General features: G+C 39.1%; 1 protein-coding gene across 1 annotated transcript in view; it reads right to left on the bottom strand.

The window, feature by feature from the left end:
• The window catches only part of SLC6A2 (solute carrier family 6 member 2), a 61,265-nt gene that overhangs the window by 29,777 nt on the left and 18,810 nt on the right, over positions 1 to 12,678 (bottom strand). Inside the window, 2 exon segments of the mRNA XM_068202748.1 lie at positions 5,927 to 6,164; positions 9,940 to 10,071. Of these exon segments, the coding sequence (XP_068058849.1) occupies positions 5,927 to 6,164; positions 9,940 to 10,071 (370 nt within the window).

Here is a 12,678-nt window from a genome sequence, read left to right as displayed (position 1 = left end):
CTTATCTAAATTTTACATGTGTTGCATCAGATAGATCCAGAATTCAAAAATGTCATCACTTGTCAGTAAATTAGTATGTTAACTAACAAATGTATTTGCTAGTTAACATATTAAGTACTTCCAGGAGCATCTAAGTACTTCTAAAAGTTAGTAGTCATATTTGTGAGATCAAACCCAAACAGCTTGCATAAACTAAGAATCAGCAAAATGGAGAAGATATAAATAGACATAGTCCTGGTGTCCCAAGCTATATTCCTTATCTTGGTAGTTAGACTATGTTTCTATGATTTAAAACTGAATGCAAATTGTAGATTGAAGATGCTAAAATAACTGTCTGTGTATACAATGTTCAATCTATAGAAATTAAATTGCATACTCAATTTAGAAGGCAATTTGAAGCATGATAATTGTGCTCAATTAGAAGGCTCTTCTACATGCATCTTCTGTGTTATGTATTTGGGCAACCACAGTTCAGTCATCATTGCTGTCAGTTTCCTTCAGAGCATGAAATGTGGTTTTCCTTTACCTGTGGAAGTTTAGGCTAGCTGCAGGATGTGGATAGAGCCCTTTTTGCACGAGTTTGTCAGGCTCCATGTATTTTTATTTCACGAATAGCACTACTTGTATTCAGCTTACATTCAGCTGTGGTTTTCATGGCAGTTTGTGTCCACAGAGCAGTGTGAGGCAGAGCTTGTGGTACAAAACCTGCAGAGCTGAGCTGGCTCCATGCAGGCTGGACTCCAGGGAGCAGAGTGGCTCCACATGAAGTGCCACAGGGGTAGCCTGGCTCAGGCCCAGCTCTGCCATACCTGGGGCTGCTCTCTGAGCTGCTTGGCTGTCTCTGGGTGCTTTGTAAAGAGCTCTGAGTAGGCACAGCTGCAATGCTGAAGGATATCCTGGCTGTCCTACAGGCCAGAGCACGGAGAGCAGCTGAGCCTTGTGAGGCGCAGTGCTTGAGCCCTGTGTGCCTCACCCCCACCCTGGAGTGCTGGGCACAATCCAGGGGGATGCCAGGGGATGCAGCAGCACTTGGGTTTTTCTCTAGATATTTCAGCTCCCTCTTGTGTTGGAGAATGGAGCTGTGTAATGGACTGCAAGATAGATTTTGGGAATCGAATGATTTCCCAGTGGCACCCTGGCTGGCTTATCATAAGTTATTATTTGTACTTAATCCCAGAATAGTCTAAGTTGGAAGGAATCCTCAAGGATCATTGAGTACAACTGTTACATCTGCATAGGACATCTCTAAGAAATGTCAACATCTCCCATGCTGAGAGCATTATCCAAACACTTCAACGCTGTCAGGCTTGGAGCTGTGACCAGTTCCTTGGGGAGACTGTTCCAGTGGCCAGTCACCCTCTGGGTGAAGAACCTTGTCCTGATATCTGACATAAACCTCCCCTGACACAACTTCAGGCCACTCCCTTGGGTCCTGTCACTGTCACCACAAAGAGAGATCAGTGCCTGTCTCTCCTCTTGCCCTCACAAGGAAGCTCTAACTGCTCTGAGGTCTCCCTTCAGTCTCCTCTGCTCCAGGCTGAACAGACCAAGTGACCTCAGCTGTTCCTCACACAGCTTCCCCTCAAGGCCCTTCGCCATCTTCATAGCCTTTCTTTAGATGCTCTGTAACATCTTAATGTCTTTTTTATATTGTGATGCCCAAAACTGCCCCCAGCACTGGAGGGGAGGCCACCCCAGAGCAGAGCAGGACAATCCCCTTCCATGCCCAGCTGGCCCCCTGATGGCCAGATGTCCCTCCTGGCAGCCAGGGCCCTGCTGACTCATGTCCTACTTGCCATGGACCAGGACTCCCAGGTCCCTTTTCATGGTGCTGCTTTCCAGGATCTCATTCTGTGTCTGTCTGTACGTCTGGGGTTGCCCCATTGGAGGCGAAATTTCTTTTTGAATCACAATAATAGAGAGAATGTTTATCTCAATGCACTGAAAACTTTATTCTCCCACTAACTTAGCAATTTTTACCTCCTTTGCTACCGTGCCCCACTTCAGCACATTAATGACTGCAAAATTTACTGTTTCAGAAAAGCTGAATGGAAAGACCAGATGTGATTAGCAGAATACAGGACTATCCACTCTCATTAGTTCTTGTTGCCTGATTAAGTTTTTATAAACATTTATAGGCAGAATTTATAAGCATTTACATTAAAAATACAGGCACAATTATAGGCAGAATTGCTTGTGCTGACTTTTGAAGTGGTATTTTCTCTTTTGGGAGAAGTTGCTTCCCAATTGTTTAATGGGGATGGGTTCCTGCATCTTTGGGGTCCACAGCATTGTTCACTCCACTTGCTGTCAGACTGAACCATGTGGAGGCTTTGCCTGGGGTGGCATTTCCAGTGAAGACTTGTACCCTAAAGCATAAACCTATTTGTCTAGAAAAGTAACCTTTGTTGTATAGGGTGAGGGTATTTTTTTTCAGGATGTTCTTGGTTCACACACTTCTCATAAATTTCATACACATGATGTTCATAAATATGACAAATGTAGACTGCTGTGAGTGAATCTTGGTTTTATTCCTTGTTCTTAGGTAGGTTTTTGTAATTGCTCACAGCTGGGCAGACTTGTGAATTCTATGGATTTCCTTTACTGAATCTGGCATGAAAATTTCCCTGTGAAATTTCTCATGCAGGAAGAATGGATTTACAGTGCTGAGAAAAAGTACCATCAGAGGGAAATAGCTGTAGCGCAATGTTTGTTGATATTTTCACTGTTTTTTCTAAAAAATTGCCAAGACTTGTTTCTACAACAGATTGTGATTTTTTGCAGGCACAGTACCTTGTGAGAAGATTAGTGCTTTTGTTCCTCCAAACTGGTATTTCTTAATTGTCAGCATAAATGAAAGCAAGATGGTAACAGACTTTTCCCAGACACAATAATGGAGAGAACAAATATAAAATATGCCTGTGTTCAGATAAAGTATTTAATAGGAGCAATATGGAGTAGATAGGGGAACTTTATTTGTGATATACATCTGTTCTTCCAAAAAAAAGAGAAAGGCTTATATTGAATTATTTTAACATGTGTGAAAAGGATAGAAAGTTCTTTTCATTTTCTGTGTTTTAGTCCAAACCACTGAAGAGGGAAGGAATTAAAGTAATGTGTGTCCCTAAAGAAATGTGGAGTTGACATTTTATTCCTAACTGGATTTCTTTTATGTCTGGCTATTACTTAGCAGAAAGGCACCAGCTGATATTAGATTTTAGCGTGGTTTGCCAAGTTTACAGTGTGCAAATACTTTATAGTTGATTTTAAGCATCTCTAATGAAGTATTGCAGAGGTCCCATTCCTTCCTGTAGTAAGAAGCTGTCCCCATGACATCAGCGGCACCTCGGCCTGAATTAGTCCTCTACAACTGAAACCAGACTTAGTAAAATGAAACTTAGTAAAAAACTCTTCTACACTCCTCAGTGTAGAAGCATTTCAACTTTAAGTTCTGCCCAGATCTTGAGGCTTGAAAACAAAAGCAAAATACGTTCTTCAAGGTTCTCTTGTCATTGCCTTGGCATGGAATTTGCAACTTGAAAGGATTTCTTCCAAGTCTGAGGCTTAGAGGTTTCTCTCTGCTTTTCCTCCCAGATACTGGACAGCTGATAGATTTGGCCTAGTTTGCAAGTTTTCCCTTTTCTCACTCAATATAAGTACTGACAACCAGCATATTTCTGCTGAATTTGAGGTACCTTTCTTGTAGTATTTGATGAACTGTCACATCACAGCACTCCCACTTCCTCCTACAGTTTATTCCTGTGCTGGTGGAGATAGAGGCAGTCAGCTCTGGCAGTTACAGGGCTTTAGAAAATAATAAATTCTAAATTCTTGGTCAGGCCAGCTTAGTGCGAAGGAATTATGTCCCAAAAATAAGTGTCTGTGTCTTTTCAGAATAATCATACTAGCTCTCTGCTTGAGCCCTGTCTTGGAAGTACCTCTTTACAATCACTCTGCAACTGCAAAATAAATGTTTGGTGTTTCTGGTCTCCCTGCTTCCCCCTCAGCCCACCCACCAGAGGCCAAAACTTTGTGTGTGAGTGTTCTGATGTAACTATGCAAGCTAGAGAACCAAGTTTAAGCTGTATCCCTTCCCATTTCCTTTTATGACTCTGGCACAAAACATGGAACTTTATAATCAAAAGATTCAACTCTCCTTGTTGTAAGACCATAAGCATGAATTGGGTTATTTGATATAAGAAAGAAACTGTTTTCTGATTTCATTTATAGGTTGGATCTGAATACACTGAGACTTTGTACAAGTTTGGGTTGACACCTGAGCTGTACAGCTGGACCCCATGAGCTCATCCAAATACTGGATAAGTGAATATAATGCCCCTTGTGATTCCCTGTTTTTACAGCTGGGAAAACAGATGTTATAGAGTGTTTTAGTTAAGTGGTTACCCTTCTCATTTTTGCAATGTAATCTAGTCATTAATAAGTACAGGGCCTAGTGACCTAATTACAGCTGCAAAATTCAGGGATTAAAGCATAATGAAATGTCAAATTCCCTTTTTGTTCTTACCTTCTGAACACTGCACCTTGAATCTCATTCATGACGAGGAAATAATATTTCCTCATAATATTTAAAGTTTCAGTGTACAGACAATCATTAATTGAGCTGTTCCCCAGATCAGTGGAACTAAATCAAAACTTCATTAATTGATTCTACCACAGCCTCACCCACTACATAGTCAAAATCATTACCCAAGCATGATGTGATAGCAGAAGTTGCTCAGAACAATTTTAAATAATAAAAAGGCAAAGCAAGAAGGTAGAGATTGTATTTTACTTTACTAAGACTTAAGCCTTCTATTGTAAGGGCAGTAGATTTCACAGCTGTCATTATCTGCCATTTCAGTAAGCTCCTTTGAACTCAAGCCCCCATCTTGTTTTCAAAGCACTGAGTTTCGTTTACCCAAACCCCTGCCAGCAGTTTGTGTATCACTACTGATCTTTCACTGTGCTGTCTTCAGAGAAGAAACAGCGGCCACAAATGTTAAAGAGCTATAAACAGAGACCCCACGATCCCTACTGGTTATTTATGGTAACAGTGTTTTCCCTTTGTTTCTACAAGGTTGGACTTTTCTACAAGGTTGGACTAACTGCTCAGCAGGTGTGTGCCCGAATATCTTTCTACTCCAAACACAGAAATATTAATTGATTCATTATTCAGATTGTTCAGATTAATTAAACAGCTGATTCAATTGTTTGATGCTCATCCCCTTTCTCTTAATCAAATCCCATTTTCCTCTATAAGTCCATAATGAAAATATTTATACAGAGATTGGTATCTTTGTTTTATAGTTCAGTTGTTAATTTATATACCTTTTGGGGTTTGATTCCAGCTGTTTGATTTAAGCCTGCCTTTGCCTGTCTCAGCCTGTGTTGCAGAACGCTCTTTTGCTTAGGCATTGGTAAAAGCCTGTCTTTCTATAACCTGGCTCTTTCCTCCTGCTCAGTGTTTTATCTCACTTCATTGAACTATTGAAGCAATGGAACAAACAGAAATCTGCTATTGCTCTAAAATTTTGTGAGTGGAGCAGCAGTCTAAATCTGTGAACAAATGGTTATTTTCAAGCCTTAAACTCATCTCAGTTTGGCATGCAGTCACCTCTGTCAGAATATTGCTGTGTTTCTTTGCCCTAGTAAAACTGGTGCAAGCAAAAGTGGTACATAGAGAACATTTGTGTCTTGTCCAATTCCATTTTGCTCAGTAGCAAGCACTGCATTAGCACAGGAGAAACCAAAGATCACAGAGGCAAAAATCAGTCATCCAGTTGTACAGACCAACATTACAGCTCCACTTTAACCTTAGTCTTCTGATGATTGTTCTAGAGACTGGATACAAACTATTTTACCTTCAAGAGGAAACTCCCTTAGACATAGAATTTTGAATAAATAGCAAAGCCAGGTCAACACTTACTCATAAAATTCAGCTGCAGGAGTGAGCTTGTACTTGGAGTATTTAGTACCATTGCCAAGCACTGATGCATTGAAGAGTTTTGGATCTGTACAGTTTGGGCTGTTCCAGCTGTTGTGGCAGTTTGTCCAGGGGAGCTCAAATGTGAATGATGAAAATAGATAATACAGAGACCAAGCTATGATAACGTTGTAGTAGAAACCCACGTAAAGAGCTATGAGTATCACTGCATAGCCTACACCTAAAGACAAAGGAAAAGTAGATTACATATTGCACTTGACATGCAACAGTATACACAAACACTGGAGTTAAACTCAATGATACATGATTGCAAATTCATTTTGGGTCTTCACACCAATAAAAAGGAATTTTTGACATTTGCATACACATATGCGGACACAATGTACCTGACCTCTAAACAAAAAATTACAGAAATGGTTCTGGAAAATGACTGGCTTTTATCAAATCCAGTTGTTTGTCAGAAAAAGAAATTAAGCAGTGCAATGTCAAAATTTGTCCTTGTACAACTCCATTGCTGATTTGCTTCCAATGCAGAAGATTGCAAGCCCATGTTAGGAGTGAAATTCACTTCATCTTCATGACGTCAGGGACCTTGGCAACTTCTCTTGGAAAAGTAAAGCTTGACACTTAAATGAAGTTTCCCTATGTCTCATGTTCCCACCCTGGACTAGTTTGGAACAGACACTGATCCCTCTCTTGTTTCTTTCCCATTACTGCTCTCTAGATTGGCTTCCATCAGCATGGAACTGGCTCCAAATCATGCATGAAAGAGTCTGTGCTGTTCCACTGAGGTGTCCAGGTGTTTTTGGCCATGCCAGTAAAACTTGGTGACTATCAGGTTGGGGCTAAACTGTGTGTGACATTCAACCCCTTTTACTGTCTCTCCAGGATTACAGAATTCAGAGTGTAAGCATTCTCTTTTGGGTCTGTATTTTTGCATATCATGAAGTGTGGCTGGAGGATCTCTTTAGTAAAAACACCCCAGAAAGTGCACATTTTCCTCAATGTCTGGACATTTTCCAACAGTTTGAGAGGAAGCTTTGATACAAATGTTGGGGCCCAGTAAAAGTTGGTTGGCAGAATTGTTAAGGAATCTTGCTTTACCTTGACTTCAATCATTCTTACTGTGTGTGCAGCTTTGTTCTCTGAATCCTTCCTCAAATGTAGGAAGGATTGATTGTATGTATGTAAGGATTGTACATGTTGTATGTACTGCATATAAAAGGTAGGGAGTACAGTTATTTTATGAATGTCATCACTGTCACAGTAGGTACTATCACAGCAACTAAGTGCAAATCTTCTAGTTTTCTTCAGTTTAATTTTTTGCATCGGAGGCCTAGCAGTTGGAGATTATTAGCTTTTTTATTTCTTTATAAAGGAAGGAAGTAGCAAACATTGTGATTATTAATCCAGGATTAAAATTTGCATAAGGAACAGATTCTGACCCTGAAGGAGCTGTCAGCTCAAAGACTGCTGCAGTACAAAACAGCACAAAAGTTACTCTTTGCTTTGCAGGAGGCTTTTAATCTGTAAACTAGTTTGCTCGTCCCTCACAATGGGGAAATAATTGTGAAAGTAAAGATGAATCAGTATTTTCAAATCCTTGGTGCTTAAATGAATCTAGTACTTGAACACTCAAACTCTAGTGATACACCATGATCAATAGAATGGAGAGGAGGAAGGAATCCCCAGAAAGAATAACTCTTAAGTATTAAGGTGAATGCTAAAACACTAAGTATGGATAATATACAAAATACTAAAATTAGATGATTGTTGTTTAAAAAAGTGTTCCTGAAATTCCTCTGGTCCAGGAGAAGCCGAGATGTTTAATACCAAGATTAAAAAATACTGGATCAAATGTGTTTTAAATAGCTCTTTTCTGTGATCTTAAGAATGTTCAGGAATGAATTTGCTCTTATGTTTCTAGGTTTTCTTAAAAGTAATGCTGCACCACCCACAGTCTAAAATAGACTCCGGAAAAAAATGCAGAGATGAAAACAGACTATGTTACAAAGGTTACAGGGTATATTTGTAATTGCATGTGTTATGATAGCATCTCATTAGAAGTAGAGTGCTTAGAGTTCATAGCAATAATATTCATAGCTAAAATTAGAACTATAGTGCTGTTCATTTAGGGAAGCTGTTATGAATTTGTGTAGACTGTGTACTTTTCCTTTGAGTGAGAGATTTGAGTTGTCCCAGAAACAACTCCAAAGCTCTAGCAGTAAAATGTGTTTGCATGTTATCAGAGGTTTTAGTCAAAACTTTAAATGTACTGAGTTTATACCGAGGTGTAAATGTCTCAATGCTTATTACTTTTTGAGAATCAAATAAATTATGCTATTCTATATTCTTGTAATAAGAAACTTAAAATTCAACAGTAATGTATGTTTAGTCCACCTTGAAAATGTCAGCTTAAAAACACAGCTGGAATGTCAACAAGAATATACATGAAATAAGTTCTATTTTCCTTTCTCATAATCTTTTTCAATCCTGAAGTCAACACAGAATACCTCTGAGCACAGTGGTATTTGGCTCAAATACTTTGAGATCCTGAAGGTCTAATTTTTGCATTTAGGTTTTCGAAATCCTCATTGTTATCCAAAGGTATATAAATAATACTGACAGGAATTTCTATTGAGCAAGGGTATTCAGGTTCCTGGGTGCTGAGATGAATTTTATCTCCCATGACAGGATTATAGAAGGGCTAGGTAAATCTATATGAATTAATTTTAAATGTTTGAGGCACATTATTTTATTAGCTTGTGTACTTATTTTTTGTTGTATCACTGATTTTGCTGTGAGTTTTGGGTTTGACTGGTAGGGAAAACCCCCTCCACTTTTCTTATTGTGTGGCACTAGACTGCTTGAAGAGGAAAGCTGTATTTTGAGAAAGAAGACTAACATTTACTCAGTGTAACCTATATCCAAGCAGCAGATCCATCAAGTTTGGATTGCTATTGTTAAGCTCCTCAGCTTTTGTCAGTCCCAGGATGAACATGATCTGAATTTTAAGGTTCTAAGGTCAGCTGAGCTTGCCTGGTTTAATTTCAGGTATGTCTCTGTTGAAAAGGCTTTTGCATGAGATTTTAGATACAGCCTGGTATACATACAAAGGAACTTAACAGTTTTTGCTGGCAAGCAATGCTTAAAAAAATCTTCAGGTTCCTTAACATATACTTGTTTCATGTACAGAACACATATGGCTTCTTTTACACATTGATCATTTCCTGATCAAAGCCAAACACCCTGAAGTACCTAACCTATTTTACCTTGCAGAATGATGCTGTGCACAAACAACACTCCACAGCCTTTTATTCAGTGATGCTGGAGAGTTAATCCTAGTGGTAAACACTCAATAGTAATAATGTTCAGATTTTAATAAGTGTTTTTCATTGCTAAATCTGAAAGACACTTTACAAAGACTATCAGAATCACTGTTCCCACTTCACAGGCAGGAAAACTGAGGTACAGCAATACCACAGAAAACTGTGCCGTTATAAGTCTAGTGACCAAACTACAGTTTTCACAATTCCACTTTACTGTTGTAGCCACTGTGGTATGTTGGCTTCTGCAGAGAAAGCTCCAGCCCTGAATGGAGTAGTGGTTACCTTAGTCAATGAGGAAGACAGGGCTGAACTAACCTGGATGGGATTTGGTATTTCCAACGTTTGGATTGGCAAACCCCTGCCTCCACCTAGAGATTCCCAGGTCCTACCAAACCCCAGTACAAAGGGGAAAGGGAGGGCAGGGCTGAGCTGCTCCTGCTCATTGCCCTCTGTTACACTCAGCCAGCAATCACCCTGAAATGATTTCTGTGGCTTTTCCCATTTTGTGTTTCACCTTTGATAACACAAAGACTTCTGACTTCAAGGATTGGGGAAAGGTCACCAAATACCATCTCGTCTGTGAAAGATGAGAGATCTTTACATTGCTTGTGATCACACATGTGTGGCACCCTCAGGTGCTGTTCAGGGGAGCAGAGGAACACTTACCTTTGAAAACTGGACAGATTTTCCAAACAGTGGCAGCCCCTTCTCGGTTATATTGTCCCAGTGCTAATTCCATATAGAACAGGGGCATTCCAGCAATGATTAAGAAGAGGATGTAGGGAATAAGAAAAGCACCTGAAAAGACAGTAAAGAGACATTGCAGTCTTTGTATTGGTCGAATTTTTCTTTTTCTGTTGCTTACTTTTACCAGCTAAAGACAAAACCACTGTTTATGGGAAATAGAAAGGAAATATCAGGAAGGAAGAACACATGTATTCTTATCCCTTCTCTGCACTTTTTAAAGGTCTCAGAAACAGAATCCCTGAAAGAAGCTATAGGCTGTAACTCCTATTTCCCCTTAATTTTTCCCCTCTGCTTTGGCTTTAAAGAGAAAAAAATGTGTCCTTGAAAATCAATCCCTAACTGAAGAAGAAAAAAAAGCTGAACACACTTACTTAGCTGAAAGGGAAAGGGACTATGAAAAAATTTTTTACTTTTTATTTTTACTGCAGTATTTTCAGAAGGGAGCACAGAATCAGCAACAGAAAAGAAAAATGTGAAATCCTGTAAGTGAAGCTTAAACCACTGTGTGAAGTGTCTGCAGTAACCTCTGGCTTGAAAATTAATTACTACTTGCTAATTATGTAGAATCTGGACTTCCACAACATATTTTGGATTTTGCTATAATAAATTTCCTTCTTCTTATGAAATGGGTTAGACAACACACCCCTTTCCAACGCAGTGCCGCTCGTGGCCATTACTGTGGAGGATGTGGAGGTTCCTGCTAGCCCCAGTCCAGCATCCTGATACTGCAGCAGGACAGTGCTGGGGCTGCTGGCACCTTCCTGCAACACTTCACAAGGCTGAGCATTCTCCTGTGAGTTTGTACTGTCACTGAGAAACTGTCACCTTTGAAAAATCCTGGTGTGTGAGCTACTGTAGCATAAAAAGTATTGCCAGCTGAAATACAAAAGGATCACCTAATGTAGAAACTACCTGAAAATGTCTTAGCTATTTCATATGATCCACATCACAGAGAGATTACCCCAGTGCATGGCTACATGTGAAACTATAAAGCAGTTATAGCTGGTGTCATGTTTAATAACTGTGGGCTCTGGCAGATCTCTGCGTTGTGCTACATGCAAAGGGTAGCTTTTATTATATTGCACAGCTTGCTTGGTCAAGAAGAGTTCAATTAATATTAATCTTGCCTGTATGAAAAACATTTTTGGATTGCTTTAATAACTAGAGAGCTGATAGATATCTGACTGGATATCTGACTAATGTCCTTTGGAGTTACCTATGAAAAGGAAACTAGGTTGAGAAAATCATGGTTCAATCTTTCAGCAAAAGGAAAAACAATAGTAGCTTGACTATTTCTCCTAATAGCAAGTAGTACAAACTTCTGCAAAGCTTTAAAATCTGTTGTATTGGTTTAGTAATTTGAAAACTTCCTTTGTAAAAGGAAGTAAGTTTGCATTGCTCCTAAATTTATACATTTACAGGAGGTAAAAATCTGGAAGCACGACTGTAGCTTTTCAAAACATGCCACTAAGCAGAATGAATTACGTTTGAAAAGTATGTTTGAAACTATTGTTATATTTTTAAAAGTCTGAAGGGTTGTTTCTTTAACTTTTGAGCTTGCTTTGCACAGATATTACTGGTGTAAGCTGCCTTGCATGCCTGCTCAGAAAGGGAATTTTGACTATATACTGGAGAATAGAACGGAAAAACAAACTCTGCTCTCTTAGTCATACCACCAATCTACTTCTAAAAGTAACATGCTGTAACATAATAGTAAGGACAATGTATTCAGCATTCAGTCATAAGTTTAGTCATTTAAAAGTTGAAACCTTGCAATGAAAGAGAGGCAAGGTATATCAACAGAGAGAAAAAATAGCTTAAACCTTTGAGAATGCATATTAAAATTGAAATATATTGGTTGTATCCCTTTGGGGGCAAGAATCTTCTTCATGATGGAATGCAATGTAAATGCAACTTGTATTTATATAAGCTACCACAGTATGAGTGGTTTTAGTAATATTTTAGTGTTGTTTATAATCTGTTTTCTATGGTTGCTAAGTTGAACTGTTGTATGTTTGAATACTGTGCAAAAAAAATTGTATTCAACAGATACTTAATACCCTGCAGTTCTGAGCTCTGTTCAATGTTGAAACATACTCAGCAAAATCAGTCTGGGATACAACATATTGCTTTCACTATATCTAGTATCTGGAAAAATTATTTTAGGTGGTTTTACTGTCAGATTTCCTGCAAGTGAGCTTTTGAAGTGCCATATTTGTCTTGCTTTGATCATATTACAGTGTGTGGAGCTGACTCACAAACCTGGCTTGTATTTGAGAGGTATGGAGTTTGCAGGGAGTGATGTTTGATTAATGTCATGAAACTGTGGAAAACATGATGCCTATTCAGGGAAATTTGCATTTGAGAGGATTAATCCTGGAGATGTGTAGTGGACATACGTATTAAATGCTAGTTTAAAATACTCAGTTTTTAAAAGTATGACTAATACCAAGATGAACTGTGAAGTGTACTGTACTTAGGCATACTTGCTTAAGTGTCATCTGTTTGGCTGCGAGTCATTCCAGGCTTTAGTTATAGGAGGTTTCTTTCTTTTTTTTCTTCCCCCATCCTGCCCCCGCAAGGGATTAATAAGGTGTGGTGTAATTTTCATCAAAGAGCAGTTACACGGTATGGCAGGGTTTCATAGCTGGGTTACTT

Source organism: Anomalospiza imberbis, chromosome 12, assembly GCF_031753505.1.
Source record: "Anomalospiza imberbis isolate Cuckoo-Finch-1a 21T00152 chromosome 12, ASM3175350v1, whole genome shotgun sequence".
NCBI classification, from domain to species: domain Eukaryota; kingdom Metazoa; phylum Chordata; class Aves; order Passeriformes; family Viduidae; genus Anomalospiza; species Anomalospiza imberbis.
Note: the sequence above shows the minus strand (reverse complement) of the source record. Positions and strands in the feature narration are given on the sequence as shown.